Here is a 25,000-nt window from a genome sequence, read left to right as displayed (position 1 = left end):
CACACACGCACACACACACACACACACACACACACTATGCCCAGTGTGTATATATGTGTTAATCAGTATTGTATTCTTCAATCATCATCCCGTCCTCTTCCTTGACACTAGTTGCCCGGTACTGCGCGGGACTGCCTGGTAGACACTCATCAGCTGCGTCCAGTACATCCTCAATGTCCTCCACACTGTCAATTTTTAGCTGGCCTTCTTGGTCTGTCAGCACCTCCATTTTTAACCTGCACATGCACACAAATAAAAAAATAAAAATAAAATAGGAAAAACAACCTCAAAGTACCCCACTAGGAATTAAATGTTTTATAATACAGTATACCTTAAACATTGTCCAGGAAAATTTATTTACTCAAGTATAAAGAGTGCTAGGCCTGGCGGAGGAGCCGTTGATCTGCACAAATATTTGTGTAAGACATGTGGAAGTAATGCCAGTATCTCACTGAGCAGAAAAGAGTTGCATGGGTGTGCGCACATACATACTTGCCTACTTTGGTTTGTGTAAAATTGAGATTGTTTTTCATCAGTAGTGATGGTGATGATGGACATTAATTAGTTAACGGCAAAGGTGGACATGTGCCAATTATTTATCGATGGGGTCGTGGGGCCTGCTACCGACCTAAAATGGTCGTTCACAAAACTCACAAAATTCCTGATGGTGTCAAATTGTCTTTCACTTTCTATCCGATGAAACAATGCATGATGCAATCACCTCCCCTCCAACTCCAATTCATTTTTCCAACATTTTTGAGAATTGTGGCAGTGGAGATATCGGTCTGTAATTTGTAAATTGATATCTTAGTCTACTTTTACAGATAGGGATGAATGTTTCTATTTTGGAGAAAACAACAGTTATTTTGGAGAAAACACAAGTTACAAATACATGTGAATGTGCATTATTTTTTGATCGATGATTGATTTTTTTATTTTAAAGTTTTTACAATATGTAATATTTTGCTATTGTGTGTGTGTGTGGCTACATAGATAATTATTCATTTATTTGGTGTTGTTTTTGTTTTACCTGTCTTTATTCCATGACTGATTTTTACTCCACGTACAGCATTTTGTATGAAATAAAATTCCAAACTGGGTAGTTTTTGGTCTGTGAGACAGTGACATCAGAACCACAGTTGTGATTTTGTAGTCCGTCAACTGCACAATTGAGTGAGCTCGGTTTATTAAAACGGATCTCTAGGAACGGCAACTGTGTCCAGCTGTCAGCATTAAAGTGTGCAAATCATCACGTCGATTAGACCGCCTTTAAAAAGTAGTCTGATGGATCCCCTGCAATACAACGTCAGCGTAATTAAGTCTTCTTTCAGTGCCCTTAATTGGCGATCGAACGTGATTTCTGTACAAAGTTTTTTGTTGACTTTGGTCGCAATTGTTTACGCCAACAATAAGAACGGCAGACACGTTCTGCAGGACAAATCAAGTCATCCGTTGCGCCGTGACTGGCAAAACGCTTCCGGGAACAACTTGAAAATAAAAGCGTTCATCGGTATTGCGCTCCACATATTACTTGGTATGGGGAGGTTTATTTTGAAGTTGGCCTTAATCCGCATTGGCAGTGTTTTGCTAGACATGTCAAATATTCCCCACATCAATGTTACTACTACTACTACTTTACTTCGCTGTATTTTTCATTGCGCACTATCTTACGCCAGAGAAAATATAAGTACTTAAAGGTGTTTTATTTTGAAATGCAATATCAGATTTTTTGTACTTTGGTTGGATACCTGGGGTGGTGTAGTGTCCCGTAGAACTGTTCTGGTCCTAGAATAACAAACCTTGAATTTTTTATGATTTTACTAATTTTTTATCAGCAATAATGGCCTAAATTTCAATTTTCAAACAAGTTTTATTTTGTAATGCAACATCAAATTTTAGTCAAAGTACTTTGGTTGGATGCCTGGGGTGGTGTAGCGGTATGTAGAACTGGTCTGGTCCTTGGATAACCTTGAATTTTTAATGATTTTTTAAAATCAACGATAATGGTCAATTTTCAAAGGAGTTTTATTTTATAATGCAACATAAAATTTTGGCCAAAGTACATTGGTTGGATACCTGGGGTGGTGTAGTGTCCTGTAGAACTGGTCAGGTTCTGGGATAACAAACTTTTTTATTTTAAATCCTAAACCAGGTGTTGACCAGATTTTATTTTGAAGGTGGCCAATGCAGCGGCATGTCGCTATGTTCCCATAATGCACAGTATTAACAATCGTTGGGGCGGCTGTCTTAACTTCGTCTTTTCGAGTGGAGGCTGGCCTGACCGCAGTGATTTAGCAGCTGCTAAGTTGCTATTGTACCTAAATAACACTGCCATGACTTGCGTGAAACTGCTGACTTCTATGGCATTTTCACCACACATAAAGGGGAAATAAATCTGGATTGTACAAACTTGTAAAGCTTTTGTATGATCAGATTTGAAAGCACTCACCAGCAACAGAGGGGGTAAATTCCATGTAGCAGCGTCACCAAGTTGAAAAAAAAAAGCCCCGTGACACTTCATCGACAATCCAACATGTCCATCTCGCGCATGTATACCGTCAATGCTCTTGGGTAGAAAATTGACGGATAAACGCTAGCTTTAGCACTCCTCACCGTTCGAGTCAATTAACACTGCGCCACGCTTTGCCGCAAGGGGGGCGTGTTCATAGAAATACTCACGTCCGGATCTCTATAGGACCAAATCATCGGTTAAAAACAGAGATGCAATACTGAGGTCATGAAACAGGAACCCCTCAACGCCTCAGCTGCGCCTAGAAATTCTGTCTTGATTTTGTTTTTTTCTAATTTCTAAAATTCTTGACCAATTCAATCTGTTCTAACTGTGAACTACTCAGTTTATCCTCAATGCAATTTCTCTACTAAATTTTGATTTTTTTTGACGGATTAAAGCCGTTCCGATTAAAAACTGTTCAGCTTATCCCCAGTGTAAAATTGTTAATTTTTCTAAATAAAACCAAATCTTCATCATTTTTTATTGGTTCTCCCCTACTTCATTTGTATGTTCAAACAGCTTTGTGCTACCCTCAGCTGCAAGGATTAAGCAGGCTGCTTCTGCAAATGCTTCTTTTTTTTTTTTTCTGGAGAGCTCAGTATTGTTTATTCGGTAATTTTACCGATTTGACATGTCATCATCATTGCTCTCTCTTTTTTTTTTTTAAAAATATATATATATTTTTTTTTTATTAACTCTTTGACTGCCAGACGTTTTCAGAAAAGGGATGCCGTGGGTGCCAGCCGATTTAAGCATTTTGACTGATCTTTCAAGGTCCACAGAAAATTTTGTGTTTGGACTATGGAAACACACATACTACCAAAAGATTGGACTCTCATCTTTCATCAGAAAAAAAGGTTGTTTCTACCTTATTCCGTTTTTGAGTAATCAACAATAGAAAATGGTTAGTTTCACCCAAATGCTCTGTTTTGAAACAAAATACGGAGAAATCAAGCTTTTTGTAAAACGATATTATTTCATGCACTCTAGTGAATTTGACACCTTTTTTTCCCCATGAAGGATGCCACAAACACCTAAACAGTGCTTTATTTCTGTAAAACACTACCACCAACAATGAAAAAGTGTTTTTTGATAGCAAAATACGTTTATTTACATTCAACAGTGTAACAATTTGACAAAACAATTTGGCAAACTATTTACAAATGTGTGCAACCGTGGTACTATTTACAATTGTGTGGATGTTTCAAATACAGTTTTTCTTTTTGTAACACTCCTCTGCGTGCAAGGGGACGCAGCAGGATTTGCACAACAGATTAGCTTCACTGCGATGGCCCCTTCGCGTGCAGACGATACACTTTCTTGCTTTTCTTCCTTTTTTTCCCGGGGAATAGCAAGTATATACTGCAGTGTGTGTTTGGCCATATTGCCATAAAGTCTACTCTTAGGATCATGATACGGTGACGTTACGGTGGTGTTACGTCTGGCTTCCTCATGTCCTTCAGTTCCTATACCGGGTGGTAAGAGATATTCTGATCCATCTTATCCACTCCATTCATTGTGGCATCGTAGTCCAGAATCGGTGGCATCGTAGTCCAGAACCAGATTCTTCTCCGTGATCAGACTGTACCCACTCCTCCGATGAATATGCATTGGACTCGTCGTCCGATTGAACGTCCGCCTGAGCAGAAGTGCTCGGTTGTGCTCCGTGTTTTCCGGCATTAGCATCGCTAGCCGGTGAGGCTTTATGAAGTGATCATAGCCGTCGCGTCAACGTTTCCAACTTCGGCGTCAACCTCGGAGTCACCATCATCATCATCGTAGTCATCAATGTGCTCTTTAGCACTGGTTGATGCTTCTCTTCTTTGAAAAAAACGATCAAGCGTGAGCTGCTTGCCACCGGTCGCCATTTTCACTTTCTCAGCCATTGTCCCCTCAACACTATAGCTCCACCTCACGTCTTCTACTTTTTTTTTCTTTTTCTGGAGAGCTCAGTATTGTTCAATCGGTTCATACTGACGCCTACCCGATCTTGTCCAAAGAGAGTCATCGCTGCCATCTAGGGGCCAAAAATAGTCATTATACTAACTAGATCTGCTTGATACTTTCAGCACAGCTGCCCAAGGCTTTCCTCAACCCGTTTCCAAAAAAATAAAAAAACTTGGTGAACGTCTTTTAACGTCTTTGGCGCTCCTCTGTAGGATTTTACTAAACGTTATTTAACGTTTTTGGCAGTCAAAGAGTTAATTTTTATTTTGTATGTGGGTGAGTATGTGCGTATGTGAGTGTGTGCGTGCATGAGTGTGTATTCATTAGTTCACCTAAAACCCATTAAAAAATCCCATACCGTTCACCTAAACCGAACACTTCAGAATCCAGCCAGAGTCGTGAGGCCGTCAGGAGACCCGAGGAAGGACCAAAGAAAAGAAAGGAAAGTGAAATCCAGCACTGACCAGACACCACCCACCACGCCACCAACCAGAGTCCTTCACCAACCCCAGAAACATCTAAATTCCAACAAATCAGGGAGATCTCAAGAGACCAAAGGAGACTGAGGAAAGGAAGGCAGGACAGACGAAGCAGAGTGAGATCCACAGACACTGATTCAACGCCCAGAGGAAAAAGCAGATTGTGTCTGAGTTTCGATAGATGCTGGTGTGGTGGATCTGGCATGCATGAAAATCTCCACCAAAGAGGGGAGCCGTCGACCCCTGCCAGGACAGAGCAAGCGCAACACCTCAGGGCCCCCCAGGCAACGGCAGCGCCAAGGGACAAGCCCCGGGCCCCGCAGGGGCCACCGGCCGGAGAGCAAACCCAGGAGCAGGAGCAGGAGCAGGAGCTCCGACATCCCCCCCACCACCACCAACCGCCAGCCCCAGACCCCGGGGACCCACCGTACCCAGGCATCGGTGCCGAAGAGGGGCCGGACAGCGGAGCGGAGAGGGCACCCGTGCCCACCCCACCTCCCGCCACGTAGAAGGACGGAACACCGGGGACAGAACGGGAGATGGGGGGCACCGGGGAACGGGCGGCACCCCCGAACCCCAGGCCCAGCGGGGAAAGGCCCCGGTGGTCACTCCAGCGTTCTTAGTGAAAGCTAATCCTGTTACTGAGTTTGCCAGCTCGCCGACTGGCGAACTCTACCCCTACACCTTGAATGTGACCCCACCCAGTGTATATACAAGTGTGTGTGTGTGTGGTGCATTAAAATTGGGAGCAGGTGAGCCGGAGCAGATGCTTCTGCAAATGCTTCTGCAAATGCTTAATGAATAAATCATGTGACTCAATAGGTACACCTGAACCAGGTTATAAATGGGACAGAATAGGAACTGTACCTTACAGGAAACTTCTTCAGTGACATGTGCCCCACATCATGGATAAATGTTATCTGAGCTGAAAAAAACAAAACATGTTACATCACTATATATGGTTCTTCCACAATAACAATAAATGAAAATGCTAAAACTGTTGTATTCATTCTTGATTTTATTTTTCAGCAGAAAATGAGGTCAAAAATAGGCATAGACAGAAGCACCCTCTGAAGAGCATAAAAGCACCCCAGAAGTTTTATCCTTTTTTTTTACCGTGTTGATTTTAACAAGCTAGGAAATTGTAAATCCCTTATGCTTAAAAAAAAAAGAAAAAAACATTTGATCCACCTCACCCCTACCAGCTCTGCTTTGGAGTACCAATGAAGTATGATCGTGGTGGCAGTTACCTAGCCTGGCAAGCCACACCCACTTTCTTAAAAGAGAAAGTGGGTCTGGACAGGCATACATAGACAGTGATTTGGCTCCGGACGAAAATAGGCCGGCCAATCAAATTCGTCTATTTGCGTGACGTCGTCTTCACGAGCAACGTCATTCTTCAAGTTTTTCCCGCAGCAACATAAGTCATTCACTACTGTCTCCCTTCGACTGGAAGACATGATAGTGATAAATGTGCTAGGTGAATTGTTCAAAGCCAATTGTACACTCTAATTTTGTTATGCACAAAGTCTATGCCCACGGTAATCACAAACTTAAGTTGCTCTTGTTTTAAGTTCAAACTTGGCGCGTGGGAGGTTGGCGAAAAAGCTTTGTGGATCGACAGGTGGAGAAATTGGAGGAAAATGAGGCACAAGCAGATGAAAAAGAAAGTATCAAATGAACAGAAAAAGGAAGATGAAAAAGAAGCAGCCTTGAGGTTCTGCTTGTTCAGGGCACCGTAGCGGGTTCAGACCATGTTTGGGCTGTCTCCAGCAGCTGCTGGCAGAATGGCGGCCTTTTACCTGAGAGGTTGAGCACTGCGATAGAGCTTAATACTGACACGGCGGAGGCTGCAAGCAGGCCGGTCTGCGACCCTCAAGGACTTACGCACACAAAGGTGGAATGGTGGGTACGGTGGAAAAAGACAGAGGGAAAATCTGGCATCGGTCAGCTTTGAGAGTGGAGGAGAGTGAGGTGGGGGGGCTTCGTGCGTGGGCGCCGAGAGAGACGAGGAGTGGAAGCCGAGAGGTTGCCAGGCGAAAAAGAGTGTTGATCGTAGAGAAACCAGGCGAAAGAGCGATATAATTCTCGTCCTTTCCTCAGGCTTTGTGAAGTGAGTACTTATTTGTGACATGGCATATGTTTTTTTTAGGTCTAAAGCACAGGTAATGAAACAGTTTCAGCTCCATACATCACATTCCCATTGATTTTAAAATGTAGAATAACTTTAAGATCCAGCAGTCACAAATGTGAGTGCAGGTGTTACCTTGGTTCCTCAAGGGATTGGTGAATTTTGCCAGATATGGTAGCAACTCAGTCTGAAGGCTGACAGGTGTCATACAGAAGTGGCGAAATAGGTACTGGGCAGCCAGGCAGTTCTCTCGATGCTAACAAGAATAAGTCAAAATTAGTCTAATTACAGAATGATGTGTATTTACAGCAAAGTGTAATTCGATAAACTACGTGGATTAAAAAAAGATGAACATCTTTTGGTAGTGGACTGTAGTAAAATACAATTACAGACTATTCTCTACAGATTTAAATGAATTAATCAAAACACTTTCCATACAACTTGTCTTCATTAGGAGTTAAGGCCTCGTTATACTTCTGCGTCAGGCTACGGCGGAGACATTACGGCGGAGACAGTACGGCGTGGCCACACTCGTGCGTTTGCCTTCATCAGAATACACATCAGGTTCTGCTGCAGTTTCACTCCAAGTCGGGCTGTCGCTACGGCTGCTATTGGCTCAACAACATGGCAATTATTTAGTGACAATTTGCATCGGTGTCGGCCGTGAACTCGCCAAAACACAACAGCCCCGTGCTTAGCGAACACAGATGCCCCCCCCCCCCCCTCTCGTTAAACACACATAACCACACGTACAATCGTGGTCTCCCGGGTGGGAAGTGAATTTGCGCCGCCTGCGCTTACAAACACAGTTGCCTTCACGAAACTATGTGGGGGGGAAAGAGAAAAAAAAGCTGAGTACGCCATCGAAACAGACCAATCATGAGCGATGTCATGAACCGCCATCTACAGCGTTCAAGATTTGGAGACGTGTGCGCCGCACCCAGCCACAAGCGACGCAGTACTTGACTTTAATGACTGGCGTCGATCACGTGATGTACGCCGGTCATTAACGCAACAACAAACGCAGAAGTATAAACCAGGCTTTATAGGTGAGATGTAGCTCACCTTGGCTGACATTGGGCGAGAGTAAAGGCAAACTCTGAACTGGTCACCACCCAATTACACAAAAAACACACTATATTTTACTTGGTTTCTTTGTGGATGAAGTTGAAGCAGTTTGCAATTTTGTGCCCCCTGATTCACATGTGAAGCATTATCTTAGTTTCACATAGTCTTCGATCATGTGTTTCACAAATAAGTATTTACCGTATTTTCGCGACTATAAGGCGCACTAAAAAGTCTTAAAATTTGTACATTTTCTTATAATAAGGTGCGCCTTTTGTGTCAACAAAGTTCCAAAATCTGTAAATGTTGTCGTGCAACTTTGGTCAACGCTCTGCTTGACTGACTGTTGGAGCATTTCCTACCGACACATTGCTTATATACAGGAAAGGTGCGTGTTTGAGGTCGACCAGCGAACACTAGTCAAGGGTGGGCGTCAAAGAGGATGGCATGTGTAAAGACACCCTTGGTGCATAAGCACAAACAACAGTTAGAACCCATCCCCCCACCCGAAGGCGGAGGGAAGCTACCCTCTCATCTTTTTTTTTCTACCCTCTCATCTACCGGGTGAGCCCTAACATACAGGCGCCAAGGTGGGGGGCAATACGTGTCCCGCACCAGCTCTGCGCCTCTCACTGTGGGCAACTCCAGAGTGGAAGAGAGTCCAACCCCTGTCGAGAGGACTGATAAAAGAACCTAAGCTGTGTGTGGAGGCGAGTCTAGCCAGAACTTCTCAACCTCACACATCAGCTCAGGCTCTTTCTCCGCCAGAGACGTGATATTCCATGTCCCAAGAGCTAGCTTCTGTAGCCAAGGATCGGACTGCCAAGGTCCCCGCCCTTGGCCGCCGCCCAGCTCTCTACGCAATCGACCCCTTGAGCCCCTCCCACAGTTGGTGAGCCCATGGGAAGGGGGACCCACGTTGCCTCTTCGGGCTGTGAGCGCCTGCACCCATGGGGCCCAGCCATCAGGCGCTCGCCAGCAAGCCCCACCTCCACCTTTCATTTTCAGATAATTTATATTTTTTTTACTTAAATTTGAACTGTGTATAGCAGTAGATAATTTATATTTTTTACTTAAATTTTAACTGTGCATAGGAGTAAACTGTATTTTGTTCTTTAACAACATAAGTGAATATAGGACAAAGTGATGTCAGAACCACAGTAGTGATTTTTCTAGCTAAAACAGCACAATCGAGAAAGCTGGTTTGTTTAACCCTGGAGAACCCAAGGGGTCAAATTTGGCCCCTATAAACTCTGCTACTCAAATAACAAAGACCTTTTTTTTTTAATACAAATTTAACTTCAAAAGTCCAGAGTGCCACTTCTGACCCCTGCATGGGGCCACCTAGTGGATGAATATTGCACTTACATGAGCCAGAGTGGTGGTGACAAGATGGCTGGCAACATGCTGTTTTGTTGAGCTGGAAATCAATCCAAACAAAACCATCTTCTCAGCAAACCATCAGATGGTAAAATTGTGTTTTTTTTGTTAATCTATTTCATATTATGTTGCAGAATGCCTAGGAGTATGTTTTATATATATATTTTGATAAATTAGCAACTCTGAGCTAGTTCAAAAAACAAGGGTTAAAATCGAAAAAAACATATATTTTGGTGTTCAGTGAACTTATAGCTGTCATTTAATGTATAATTCATAATTTTCCAAAGAAGAAAAGGGTTCTTGGGTTCTCCAGAGTTAAAAAAATAAAATACAAAATAAAAACAACAGTAGGAATGCAACTGTCTCAGGCTGTCAGAAAAGGTGTACAAAGTCATTTTTGCCTTTTAAAGGCAGTTGCCTTTGAAAAGTCCGACGGATCTTGCCATGGAGCATTCGCTAAGGGGCTAACATGATTTAAGGACGACGTTGTGTTGATATTGGTGGCAACAGTATGTCGATATATTCTTTGGTAAGCTATTTTTTTTTTTTAAAGTTGGCTTTCTCACGGCGTGTTTTTTTTTCTCATATCAAGGACTCGATTCACCCTATTAAGTGCTGTTTAAAGTGAAAAGGATATGAGACAAAATCACTCTAAAAGCATTTTTAAGAAAGAGTACAAGTACATATAACATGATTCAATGATTGCGTTGGTAAAAACGCAATGAAAGGGCCTTGTAAAAATTAAATATTTTCAAGAATTTGGCAAGCTGTAACAGTTTAGTGGCATATCTCGCCCCTTTTTTACTCTGTATAACCAAGGAGTCGTCTTTACTCTTCACTCTTAAGCTGACAGTAAGTTGGTCACTCTGTTTTTATTGTTTAATTGAAGCAGTCTCACAGTACACAAAATCCATTGACATATAGTAGTGTTTAATGCATAAAACTCACACAAAACATGCCTCGTAATTTGATCGATCTTGTAGACATATTGTGTCTGATTGTGTTATACAGACAGTTTGCTTAAATTGAAATATAGTGACACAAGTGAGGATTGAGCTTCACCATTTTCTGCTTGTCTGTATTTTGTTACTGAAATCACTGAACGCTGCCGCATGACACCCGGTGCTCGGGAGACATAAAGCCGCTATTGCGTCACAGTTCACTCATCAGCAGTGTTGGGAATAAGGGCGTTTAAACTAACGGCGTTAGGTAACTCACTTTTCATAAACGGACTAATCTAACTAATTATTCTCCCCATATTTGAAACACCATTATCGTTGTTGTATGAGAAATGTGTTACAATTAATTTATTAGATTCAAGACTCGAAGTAAGCTTACAAAACATTGTGCGGTGACTAGCTCTGAAAATGTCATTTGCGCACAGTTAGAGGCACCGTTGTTGTCGGACCTCGTCCCAAGAAAAGTGTCTTGACAGCTGAAATGTATAGTGACTTTTATTTTGGAGGTTCCGCAGGAAGCGTGTCACGACATGACGGACGTGTCGTCCTCCTTCCTTCTGGATCTTAAGGCTTAGCATATTTTAGCATTTTAGCAAAGAGTCCACGCCTTCGCCTGGAACTGTTTTGACAACACTGAGTGACATTAATCAAAAACAACAGTCGAGATTTGCCGAAAAACGACCGCCATGAGGAGCGATTTGTTGACAATCATGTTCCACCAAGAGCCATATAGAGACTCCACAAGCACCATAACAGCGACAAAGATACCGGTAAGTCATAGCGAAACGCTCGCCTAGTGTAATTAATAGCGCCAACAATTGTATTTCTCTTATTTTACGAGTGCTAAACAAAAAGAAAGAAATATGCTTACACTCATGGAGGCTGTGGAGTGACATTTGCATACGAATGATGCATGTTAAGCATGTTAGAGTTGGGCAGTTTTTTGACGTAAATCAATCATTAAACACGTCTTTATATGTGTAGAATTATAAACTGAAGATTTATCCCCATACTCTCATATTTGAAAGTGTACAAAAGTATATGTTTTTCAGAGAAATCAAGTGGAAGCTGATGATTCTGAGGAGTAAATATAGTAATAGTTATGGCTATGATTTTGGCCATGATATCATTAAGCACTGTATATTTTAATAGCATTGGCAATTTATTTGATCTATTATTGATTATTTTAGTCCGCAACAATCATAAAAAATGCCCGGGAAATCCTGGAGGGACTGGCTATGTTGTCTACAAATTACCTATAGATGACATATGTGTCACAAATCATCATCTATCCAGTATTTATTTTATTTGTATTATTATTATTCAAATTGCTGTCACTGGCAGTGGGTAGAACTTACATCACCACTCCAAATTGAATGAATTATTATTATTATTATTACCATCATTATTATTATTGTATGATGTGACATATTATGGAGTGAGGCATTTGTGTGACATAAATACTCACCAAAAAAATGAAAACACCCTATAAAGCCTGGACATAATTTGAATTCCTTGTATAAAAATATAATAATAATAATATATTTTAAAAACATTAAAAATCCAAATTGTTTGACATAAAACTTTTTTTTAGTAGTGAAAATAGTTACTTTGCCTGGTAACGAGTTACTTTTATAATCAAGTAATTCAATTACTAACTCGGTTACTTTTTTAAGCAAGTATTTTATTTATTTATTTATTTTAAACGTTCCCAACACTGCTCATTAGCAGCCAAGCTAATGGACGAGTCATTTCTCTAATGTCTTGATGCCAACCCCGATTGCTGTTATTCATATCAGGCAGCGTTACGCCCAGTGTCCGGTGAAACTGCTGTTGAAATGCAATGTAATAAAGCCCCATTTGAATAACCCATATAAGTCACTCGACTTTCTGTCACAGGCAAGAAGGTGCTGTTCCATGTCTCCATCTTTTTCACGTAAAAGCACATCTCTGGGGACCCTAAACAGGCTCACGCCATCCTACCATCAGTTTGAACAAAAACCGGCAACGCAACAAGACAGCATAATACAAAGTAATTTAGAAATGTGACGAATCCGGAGGCGAAAAAAAAACACCACATGTACACTATAGCCAGCACTGTACCATTCATTTTGGTGTGTATATTATATTGTTTAATAACATTAAAATGTGTCCCAGAGCACCCCACACACTTTAAATCATACCTTCTTGCTGACCTGTAACCAGTTGGGTTTGTGCAGTGGTCTGAAGCCAACAGCGACTTGTTGAGAGTTGGAGTGAAGAAGCCCTCTGGTGGCAACTGAAGATGCATATTCCCCCATGGTATTAGTACTCTGAAAGCAGAACAGTGCAACAGTTATGCAGATACATATAAGCGGCATGTTACCTTATTCACAATCAATCTTATTTCACATGCAAAGTGCAGACCCAGCCTTTGGTGGCTATTTAACATCATTTTAAATTATCAATGATTTTAATTTACAGATCAAGACTTTTATTTGTGCTATTCATTAATATTAGACTGTGGGTCATCTATTTTTGTTTTGTTTTCAAAATGTCAATGCAAAGGCTAACCATCCAATCAGATGAGAGGAGATCAGCGTCAGACATATACTCGCTGGCTGTATCGACGTCTTCCATCTCAGAGAAGAAATCCAGGTAATTTTGGTGGAGGTACAGGCTGAAGAACTCCCCAGACACATAAGAATGTTCTATAACCCACTATGAGACATTGGACAGAAGGTATGATTTCAAATGTTCATAAAGACCATATGCTGTGTTATACTGTATACAGTATATATATATATATATATACAGTATATATATATATATATATATATATATATATGTGTGTGTGTGTTTGTTTGTTTATATGTGCTGTATTGCTTGAAATGTGCTGTATAAATAAACTTGTACCTCAGGTTCCACCTGTAATGACTCTCTATGGTGTTGAGAAAGATGTGACGGTAACAGAAGTCCAAAAGCACTTTCAGCTGCTTTACCGCCTTCAGGAGTCCCCCCTAGATTTAGACAACATAAATTATTTGTCTTGTTTTTGGGTTACATTGCATTTTTCATTCTCATTGCCCACATTTGGTCTGCTTAAAACAAACTCGAGAGATACAAGGCACACACATTGGGTACGTTTCACATATTGATCACAATGCGGAGACAATTTCCATTATAACTATGATGAGCGGCAGGTACGCCAGAGATCCAACTATCGGTCTTCAAAGAATTAAAAATTCAGTTAAACTCTTGATTTTGGCAGATAATCTGTTTGTTTGTTTTATCAAGCAGTGATCGTCAGCTGAGTGTGAAGCAGCTGAGATGAGCATCAGCACCTGCAAGTCTTAAACCATGGTCCGCAATCGGAAAAGGGTGAAGTGCCCTCTGCTGCCCCATGTGAGTCTTTGAAAACAATGGAAATAATGTAGTGAGATCGGCGGGGGATAGCAAAGTCTGCAGAGATGACCAAAAGACCAAAAGAACGACATTACGGTTACAAGTGGCCAAAGCAAGTTTCCTCTGCAGAGTGTCTAGGCTCTCCTAAGGAGAGGAGAGCTTAATGTCATACTCATCTCTCCTGTTTGCCCTGCAAGCACTAGGAATGATTCACAGTGGTGTAACTCATACCTACACTCTCCTCCGACTACACCAAATGGTGTCAAGGCAGGCTACTGAAGAATCCCAATTGGAAACTACATATCGCTGGAAGCCAAGACGTTTTTGGCAGTACAAGCCTGATAATCAAAATCAATTAAGGTCCACTACCCGTCTGCCTCAGAAAAGCAAGAGAGGGGCTTTTTTAACTACTCAAAACAGTGAGTAATAACCATTATAGGCTCAAAATGACAGCTCTGGGAGATCTAGTTGTTTTAAAACTCTGGTAGTGCTAGTGGTTAAATGGCAAGTTTATTTATAAAAATAACAAAGACAGGACTATTAACAAGAATTCAGTGATTTGTACCTTTTGCAAAAAATAATTTTCATATCACGGAAGAAGCTCCAGACTGACTTATCATTTAAGACTCTCGCAGGTAACATCATACAAAAGAAGAGGGCAGAAAGCTTTTCACTCCAAAAATTTAAATAAGCTTGTTTGTCTGAGCAACTGGCTCAAGAACACAGTTAGTTGTCTGTGTTCAGATCCTGTAACCTTAGTTTGGGGTGGGTTTTTGATTTGAGGAGTTGATACTGTAGGCCCCAGTTTCTCTTTTGGGTTTGAGTTGCTATGACCCAGACATGCCAGGAATGGGCCATCTGGAGAGACGGGACAATTTCCGGTGGGCCGCCTTATATTTCAGGCCGCAGGAGCCCACACATTCGTTTCAAAATCACGCCGGCAGCAGCCCACACATTCATTTTGAAATCAGCCCGTAAATAAATAGTATCCATGTCATCTTATGTTGACTGCCTCATTGTCAATCAACTGTAGCTCCAATCACCAGGCCATTATATTATATAATATTATCAAAAGTAGCAAAATTTTAATCCATGAATAGAAACAATAAACAATATAACTATATTAAACTTTGTCTGTAGAAAAATAACACATAAAAGAGGCAAAATACAATCACAAGTGTTACTAGTAACGGCAACAAAGCATGATGGGAAAGCCTCCTACGATTACTGTTCCTCTCTTCAAGTTAGCGTCAGCCAGCTCAGTAGTGTACACCCGAAGTGGTGAGAACACGTTTCAAAATAAGAGTACTTACAGGAAGTACAGTGTTAGCTGCCTTAATTCCATCTAACCATTGAAGTACATATTAAAAATGCACCAAATATCATTATAAGTTGTATGTATAGAACACCAGGATCATGTCTTGAGATATTTAATGAAAAACTGACACTCTCAATTGCACAAATGATTTTTAAAAAACATGCAAATAATGTGTGGTGATTTTAACATTGATTTGTTAAATCCGAATGGGCATCAGAAAACAACTGATTTTATAAATACAATGTATAGTAATAATCTATTCCCTGTAATTATGAAACCTAGCAGAATAACAATTTATACAGCTACACTAATAGATAACATATTTATAAATAAAATTGACCATGAAATAGAAAGTAGACTATTTATTAATGATATAAGTGATCATCTTCCGGTCTTTGCAATCTTCCAAGACTATTCCGATAAAAAAAAATAAAACCAACAATAACTTACACATCAGAAACAAGACTCAGAACACTCCATGGCTGCCTTTAAGTTGGATTTAGAAAAAGTCACAAGAAAATATAAAGGTCTAAATAAGGCATGGATGACGAAGGGGATAGAAAATGCATGTAAAAAGAAAATTTTATACAAAAGATTAATTAAATTGAGAACTATGGAAGCTGAAATAAAGTACAAGACCTACAAAAATAAACTATTGAATATTATACGAACAAGTAAAAAAGATTATTACCATGCATTACTAGAGCAGAATAAAAGCAACACACACGAAAAATACTAAATCATGTAATTAAAAAAAAGCTAAAAAAATGATTATCCAGAATATTTTATAAAAGAAAAAAATATTGTTATTGAAAAAAATTCAGACATAGTTAATGATTTTAATGAGTATTTTATTAAAGTTGGCAGTAATTTGGCAACAGAAATCCCTGAGCTAAGAAACAAACATGAAATAGATAAGCACATCAAAAATAATTCATCTATATATGTGGCTTAATGCTGTTAATGATACAGAAGTATTAAATGTTGTTAAAATATAAAAAATAAAATAAAAAGTCCACTTCAACATTGATATGATATTAGTAAAAAGTATTATAGAATATGTTGTGCAATATATATATGTCGTTTAAAGACGGTATATTTCCATCAAAAATGAAAATAGCAAAAGGTATTCCTATTCATAAAAAATGGAGAAAGATATATATATATATATATATATATATATATATATATATATATTCACTAATTATAGACCAATATCACTGCTGCAACACTTCTCAAAAATTCTAGAAAAATTATTTTCACATAGACTGGGCAATTTTATTGAAAAACATAAGCTTTTAAGTGAAAATCAATATGGGTTTAGAGAAAAGCGGACCCCATCATTGGCAGTCATAGAACTAGTAGAAGCAATATCTACTAACATAGATAATACAAAAATTACTGTTGGAATTTTTATAGATAAAAAAAAAAGCATTTGATACTATAGCTCATTCTATACTAATGAATAAATTAGAAAGATATGGCATAAGGTTTGGCATATAAAGAAAAGTTATTTAGATAATAGATATCAGTACTTACAGTTTAACAATATACAATCAAAACACTTGAAGATTACTCATGAAATCCCCCAAGGGTCTGTGCTAGGCCCCAAATTATTTATGTTGTGTCTCAAAAATATTCAAAAGTGTTTTATTCGCCGATGACACAACTCTCTACTGTTCAGGAGAGAACCTGAAGCAGCTTCTGACTACTGTGGAGAATGAACTAAACACATTAAGAAATTGGTTTGATATGAGCAAATTATCACATAACTTAAATAAAACAAAGTTTATAATTTTTGGTACTAGACAAACCACACAACAGGTCAAAATTATGGTAAATTCAATTGAAATAGAAAGAGTGTATAAAAATAAATTTCTTGGAGTAGTTATTGATGAAAAATTATGTTGGAACTCACATAGATAATGTCAAAAGGAAAATGTCAAAAATTATAGGGATACACTCTAAAAACTAAGGATGTCCTGAATAAGAAATCATTATACACATTATATTTGTCCATTATTATTACCTTATCTGACCTATTGAGTGGAAATCTGGGGAAACGCATATAAAATAAAACAAATACCGCAAAAAAACGCAAAAAAGAGCCATATGAATTGAAAATTTATCAAAATATCCAGAACCAACTCATTTTCTATTTATTAAATCAAATACAATGAAATTTTACGATTTAGTTGAATTTAAAATAGCACAAATAATGTATAAAGTACACAACAATCTATTCTGCCACAGTACTCAGAAGCTGTTTGAAATTAGAAAGTCCTTATAACATAAGGGATACAAATGTCTAAAAAAATTTTTTAAACAAGAACAAATATTAAGCAAAGGTGTGTTTCTGTTAATTTGTGGAATGTTTTTGGAACTGATCTGAAAAGATGTCAGTCACTTGCTGAATTTAAAAAATTGTTTAAAGGCAAAGTAAAAAAATGTTTACTTACAGCAGACATGAGCTGTTAAAAATGTATATATGCTGTAATTTCTTTGGATGTATTGGTATGAGTGTAATGAAAATTGTATATGTGAGTATGAGGATATGATTTATAAATGTATTATGGTATAAGCCTATGAATTTCATGTACATATGTCGCTGGCAAATGTGCGTATGTTAAAGTGCACTTGTATATATGACTAGCTTTATACATTTCCTTTTGTTGAAATACATTACCTAATCATTTTATCAACATAAAACAAATAAGGGGTAGGACTAGATACGTTTCTAACTTCCTCCTACCCCTTTTGAACATATAAACTCTTTTCTTTCTTCCTATTCTTGTTTTTCTTTTTTTTTACTTCACCTTATATTTTAAACTTGTAATGTGTTTTATGTTTTCTTTATGTTTATATGTTCAATAAAACCATAAACCAAACCAAACCAAACCAAACCATTTGGTAAGTTTGTCTTATGAAGTGTAAAATGTCTTATCCCATTTAATGGACATTTATTTGCTTATTGGTTTATTTTTGTCCTTTTTTTGCCCATTTTATGTTCACATAATGTGAACTAAAGTGGGCCGGTCTGAGTCTTGAAACTCCAGGGCTGAAAATTTGTCCCAGTCTGGCTGGACCCAGATATTATAGATTTTGGCTATGTTCACATTGCTTGCAAATGCAACCCAAATCGGATTTTTGGGCCAAATGCGACCTGTATCTGACTTTTTTATGTTGGTCTGAATGGCTCAATTCCAATTTTTTCATATGCGACCTGGGTCACTTAGATCGGATTCGTATCCGAATTTTTGCAATTCGACCGCAGTCTGAACGGCCAGGTCGCATTTCTGGACTATAAGACGCTACTTTTTTCTCTTGCATTCGACCCTGCGGCTTATCACAAGGGGGCGCACCATAAAGGAAGCGCAAGAGCGTCAGGCAGAGCAAAACAAACCAAGTGAGCCCAAATACAGTAGGAGAGACAGAAGGAGAGTGAGACAATTTACGCCCTCATTATGGAAAAGAAAGTAGCGGGAACCCGGGCCGGTGCGGTAACATTAAACCACCTACAGTTTACAGTCGGGTACGGCTTAAATGTGTAACAACTTGATTATTCCCCAAAATTTACCTACCGCGCCTTATAGTCAGGTGTGCCTTATAGTCCAGAAATTACTGTATATCCGACCTCGACGTAATAAAAATAAATAAAAAGAAGTCCAATAAGCTTGATTTATGCTTGACTCATTCGCGAGGTCCGCATGGCTCGGGAGACGTACGTGAATCGGCAAAGTTGCTTCAAGTAACAGTTGAGATTTTATATTTGACTTAAATTTAATCCCACTTGAAACATGAAGTATAAAGATGACATTTGTGGTGGTGTTTTTAGTAATTTAGCCACGCAGACGGCTCATTTCGCGCGGCAATGACGTGACGTCACCATTAGGGAGAAAAAAAAGGAGAGGTCTCCGTGAAATGAGGCACTTGAACAGGCTCGCCTCATTTTCACAAAATAGTATTTCTACCTCCTCCTGCACCACTTCTGCGTAGATATGAGTATGAGCCCCGACGACGGACTTATGACATGCTGGACCATACATGTTTACTTCTGCAAACACACCGTTGTAAGTGACGTTGTATCTTCTTCTGCGCATGCAGGTCACTTTGGAGACGCATTACGCCCACACTGCAGACAGACTGAGGTCGCAATTAATAGGTAATGTAAACGCTTACTCAAAAAAATCGGATTTCACCAAAAAACTAACCTCTAACTTTTTCCAATTACCAGTTTGTTAGTTTAGCTAAAAAACTACCATCCATAAACTGAACCTCAACTTGTGGAAGTTTAGATCGAATTTTGTTTGAAAATTATTTGAACAAAATTGAAGTTTAGATTATATTTTAAAATAATGCTTGGCCTAATTGGTATGTTGGTGTGCTTAAACTTTTTCTTTTGAATTTCATTTATGAAACACACTTCAACAATAAAAATGTGGATTTCAAATCTCTTTTGGTGTATTTTTGGTGCACTACAATTTTGTAATGCCCTGGAATTCAAATTCTTTATGGGGACCTTAAGCAGATATGAGACTAAAGATTCATTGTATTAATTAATTAACAATCCTGCAATTAATGAATGAATTAATTTTTTTAGTCACCTGACAGCACTAATTTCCAGAAAAATATACTACCAGATAATTTTACTTTAAGTTTTATACTTGTCATTAACTTGCTTGATTTGGACTCATTGTTATGACTTATGGACTTATTCAAGCCTCTAAATATGTCATATGAAATATTCAAATTAGACCTTTATTTTACATATATATACACAGCATAGTTAATTTTGCTGTTAGCATAATACTGCTATTATTGTCCATAGAGGGCATTAAAAAAACTTTTTTTTTTAAACTATATATGTATAGATAGGTCTGATGCCAGTAAACATTTTGAGCGGTTGAAAGTGAAAAAAATATTCATAAATGACTAAGTTATCACCCTTCAAAGGAAATGGCAGATTTGGGTAACAATTACAAGAATTTAATCAAACTATAATAACGCCCAGGGGTTAAGGTTGCAATGACACATAGAGACAATGTACATAGAGATAGTGTCAGCCAGTAATACGTGGACTTTAGAAGAAAATTGTATATACTGCATTCCATGCCACCATTGCACTGTTATATCAATCTTTTTCAAGCACTTCTGAGCCCTATGGAAAATATCCCATCAAAGATGTTTATGGTAAATGAGCATGCTTTTGTCATCTCCTTACTGGTTGTTACTTGCAACTATTTTTTCTTTATTTATCATCACCATTAAAAGTGGCTTAGTATGTTTGTCAGCAAAACAGATAATGTCTTGTTTGTTTTGCACATACAGTTTTAATGTCAAGGAAGATAAAGGATGAAATATAAATAATTACCAGTGACTTACTTTTACAATGCAGTATCTTTCCCAGTGCTCTAAATAGGAACAGACAAGTATCCTTCATTCCAACAGTTTGGAATCCTTCTTGGCCCTTGGCCCTTGTTGGCTTGGATTTCTTCCTTAATGTTGGTCTGCAAACTGCCTTACCCTGTGATTTCAAAGGATTGTCCTTTTCCTGTGAATAGTCTTGACAAAATACAACATTTCCTTGCAGTGAATCAGTCTGAAAGGAACATGAGCATTATTGATTACAGTATTTGTATATACAGTATTTACTCAGACCTGAAACAGAGGCAAATTGCAGACTGTTAATAGCACTGCGAATGTCTCCTGAACTTCCTGAGCACAGCATCTCCAACACTGTTTGGTCTGGGACACTGATCCTTCCAATTTTCTGTGTACAGACGAAGAGAAGTCAAAAATCTGATTCAAAATGGATTCAAAGCAGTAGCTGTTTTTTCCCACCTTTCCTTCCTCATTAGTTAAAATACGAGCCAGAACCTTCATCATAGTAGTTGGAGCCACTGGATTAAAACTAGAAATAGAGAATGAAAGAAATTCAGTTTAATTAAAAACTAATAATTACAGTATATAATTCTTATGTAGTAGTGTAATAATCATTAACAGTTGTTCCTTCCTTCCTTGCAGATGTTTCACAAATTAAGCTTTTCAGGAATTGGAGGGTTTTATTGCAAAATATTTGTGCAGGCAGTGGTCAGAAAAGAGGAGCTCAAATGCAAACAGAGTATGAATTTGAGGAGCAACAGAAACATAAGAAATTTGAACAAGGGATATGGCTGTTGTTACTGATATATGAAGGAAAATTGCTGTGTTGCTGTAAAATCAAATTAGGCTGCTGCTTTTAAGCACATAAATAAAAGCTACACAAACATTAGCTCACGAGAAAAGAGGCTTTTCTGAGGACCCTTGGCAGATATTAATAATAATAATGCATCAGATTTATATAGCGTTTTTCTGGCTACTCAAAGACGGTTTACAATGGATACATTATTCATGCACTCACAAATTCACACTCTGGTGGCGGCAAACTACTGTACGTAAGTAGCCACAGCTGCCCTGGGGCACACTGATGGAAGCGTGGCTGCCAGTGTGCGCCTACCACCACCAAACAATCGCACCTTTCAGACACCAGTGTGAGTGGCACGGAGGCAATGTGTGTTAAGTGCCTTGCCCAAGGACACAACGACACATGGCTTGGAGAGAGCGGGAATCGAACAGCGGACGTTCCAGTTACTGAACGACCGGCTCAACCTCCTGAGCCGCGGCCGTCACAATGGGATCAAGAAGTGGTAAACTTGGTGTCTTGGGTTGGGCTCCGCTGTTGCAAACTGCCTAAAGTGAGCGGGTCGGCAAACAAGGAAGTCTTGCCGGTTTACAGGGAGCGCTCCAGCAATGGAAACTATTTTGTCCACTGTCACAACTTGTGACAAGTGTGGTGACAGCGGACAAGATGGTCGTCCATTGCTGGAGCTCTCCATGCAAGGCGGCGGAGACTTCCTTGTTCGCTGACCCGCTTACTCGACCATTGAAAGGCTGTTTGCAACGGTGGAACCCAATCCAAGACACGCTTAAGATCGCCGCCTCATTTGAATAACATTTGGACTTGACAGAGCGTCTGCAGCATGAAATAAATAAATGTGAGAGCAGAGCGTTTTTTATTTATTGATTGATATTTAATTTTATTTATATATTTTAGTTTTATTTCGACATTTATTTTTATATTTATTTTTGAACCCCGTTCTTTATTTTTGTGTTTGTTTATTTATTTAGGGATATTTTTTTAGTTTCCATTTATATACAGTATATTTTTTAATTAAATTTTTTATATCTGTTTTTATTTTCACTTTTATTAATTTATTTAGTCATTTATTTATTTTTAATTTTGGCAGTTTTGGTCCTCCATAGTTTCACACTGTGTTTGTTGATTAAACCACGTTATTTCACGCCTGGGACGTCATCCTCTTCCAAAATGATGCGGGTGTCACTACTTTCTTTGTTTGTCTGAAAGTTCAGACCTTATGCATATTAATGAGAAAGCAACATCATTTGAGATCAACCTTATAGGCCTGTCACAAACTAATCTTTTTGATCGATTAACCTATCGATTATTCCATCGATTAATCACCCACCACCGCACGCACGCACACTCACTGATGCGGGTGTCACTACTTTCTTTGTTTGTCTGAAAGTTCGGACCTTATGCATATTAATGAGAAAGCGACGTCATTTGAGATCAACCCTATAGGCCTGTCACAAACTAATATTTTTGATCGATTAACCTATCGATTATTCCATTGATTAATCATTCACTCACTCGGAAGAACGAGGTCCAGAAAGCAAAACCCTGAAATAGTTTTGCTTCTAATCAACAATCAATCAACAAACTCATTTACCTGCTAGTTAAGTAGAAGCACCTGTGGCTAAAACCAAACAATTTCACTAGTTCGGTTATCACTTTCTAGACCTGGATTTCCCATGATTACAATATTTCCTGATAAACTGCAAAGTGTATGTAACCTGATGCTACTGATGTCCAACTCATCCATGACCTCTCTGGGAAAAAGCAGTCTTGAGCAACTGTCTCCACTTGGGCTATTGGACACAATGAACATCAGGGGGCACCGCATGGTCTTCACAAAGCACCTTGAAGAAACAGCAGAACATGAGCTCAGGTTAAACATGAAAATACAGTAGAATATTTATCAAAGACCAGTATGTTCACTGGAAACAGTTATTTTCATTAGGCTTTTCATTAAGTTAAGCGGGCACGTGGTGGAGACATAGCTCGAATAACACAAAACAGTACAATACTAATCCCCCTCCCTGAGCTGTCATCTAAGGCTGCCGTCACACTGCAGCTCAATTCCAATTTTTTCACATATATATATATATATATATATATAGTATCTGATTTTTTTCATGCAGTGTGAACAGTACAATTATTTTTCTTTTTTCACACCAGACATGGGCCTCTTTCGTATGTGGATATAAATCGGATATGTAAGCGATGTGTTTGCACTGTGAACGCTCATCTGCACGCATCCGATTCATACGTCATCAAAAGCCTGATTTGCGCTCTGCACGGGCGGCAGAGAGTGCTTGGAAGGGAGACTACTGACACGTCTGTGAATATACAAAGCTGTTTTGAGTAACAGTACTAACTTTTTATTTGTCTTTAATTTAATCACACTTAAAACATGAAGCATAAAGTTGACATTTGTGGTGACAGTAGAAATTCAGCCCTGCAGACGGTTCATCACACACGTCAATGATGCGACATCTTCAGTGAAATGAAGAGTTCAAGAAGTCTCCCCTGATTTCCCAAAACTATCTCCACCTCTTCCAACCTCGCTACTCTGGCTTTATGAGATGGAAAAAAACGAATTCTGCTCTGATTGTAAACTCTGACACTCAAGGAAGCCGAGGACAGCAGCCAAACATGAGCGAGCGTGAAAACAGTCCACCAATTGGGTGCGGGTGTTCGCACATCTTAATTTGCATAATTGATACAGGCAAGACACACGAATCTAACTCCTAACAAGTCCGCGAAAGGACTCCACCAGCCCACCAATCAGTAGCGCTCGTTGGCACAGCTAAATTTGCATATGGTACTGATAAACGTCGCTTGCCTCGGCGGCTTAGCTGGAGGGAAAACGTTGCGTTGAGTCGGGGGCATTGTTATTTCCGTAAACTCTGCAACGTGACGTGTTTTGGATGCACATCACTCGACGTGTGCTCCTTGCGCATGAGAGTCACATCACGAGCGTGTTGCATTCACATTTAAGTCGCATTTGTTTGTGTAATGTGAACAGTCCATAAAAAGATCGGATTTAACAAAAAATCTGAATTGGGCATCACGCCCTGCAGTGTGAACGTAGGTGAAGTGTGGCAGAGGGTAGGGCTAGACTAAACTTGCCCTGCAAGCTGAATTCTCGCGGAATTTGTAAATTCATGAACCCCTGAGAACACATCTTGTAACGAGCCCGCTGATTTTCACCAATCCGTACACTTCTTGTATAGACCCATCACAAAGTGGCATTATGTTTGGGGGCCAGATATGCGGCTGTGATGAAAACAAGAAGCGCCAAGGCCGTGGGAAACAAATAACCCTAACATGGAAAAATGCATGGATGCTGCAATTAATTCTGTTCTCGCAGAATTACTCACAGTTTTTTTGCTGAATGAAGAACAGTGGGATGCGCTTCGTGCATTTTTAACTAGTAAAGATATTTGTGCTTTTTTTCCCAAACGACGACGACTACATTTTCATCCGTTGATGTGATTGGTCAAAACCAAAGTTTGGTAGACGTGCACATGTTGCTCATTGTCCAATCAGCTGGTAGTATTGTACTGAATGTCCTCCCTTTCCAGAGAAGATCACATTGGAGCGGTCCCAGATTAACTCATTTAAACCCACAAACATACAAA

The 25,000-nt window shown here is 39.2% G+C and overlaps 1 protein-coding gene across 2 annotated transcripts in view; it reads right to left on the bottom strand.

Moving 5' to 3' along the window:
* The window catches only part of rad17 (RAD17 checkpoint clamp loader component), a 70,998-nt gene that overhangs the window by 496 nt on the left and 45,502 nt on the right, over positions 1 to 25,000 (bottom strand). For both annotated transcript variants that reach the window (XM_077561874.1, XM_077561875.1), the window contains 10 exons: positions 23,090 to 23,215; positions 21,017 to 21,086; positions 20,834 to 20,945; positions 20,558 to 20,737; positions 13,369 to 13,472; positions 13,027 to 13,173; positions 12,657 to 12,785; positions 7,205 to 7,325; positions 5,806 to 5,863; positions 1 to 236 (listed from right to left, as the gene is read on the bottom strand). The exon at positions 1 to 236 is cut by the window's left edge and continues 496 nt beyond it. In XM_077561874.1, coding sequence (XP_077418000.1) covers positions 59 to 236; positions 5,806 to 5,863; positions 7,205 to 7,325; positions 12,657 to 12,785; positions 13,027 to 13,173; positions 13,369 to 13,472; positions 20,558 to 20,737; positions 20,834 to 20,945; positions 21,017 to 21,086; positions 23,090 to 23,215 — 1,225 coding nt within the window. In that variant the 3' untranslated portion in view covers positions 1 to 58. The remainder of the gene's footprint in view (positions 237 to 5,805; positions 5,864 to 7,204; positions 7,326 to 12,656; positions 12,786 to 13,026; positions 13,174 to 13,368; positions 13,473 to 20,557; positions 20,738 to 20,833; positions 20,946 to 21,016; positions 21,087 to 23,089; positions 23,216 to 25,000) is intronic.

Source organism: Vanacampus margaritifer, chromosome 3 (assembly GCF_051991255.1).
Source record: "Vanacampus margaritifer isolate UIUO_Vmar chromosome 3, RoL_Vmar_1.0, whole genome shotgun sequence".
Lineage (NCBI taxonomy): Eukaryota > Metazoa > Chordata > Actinopteri > Syngnathiformes > Syngnathidae > Vanacampus > Vanacampus margaritifer.
This window is presented reverse-complemented; position numbering and strand designations above follow the sequence as displayed.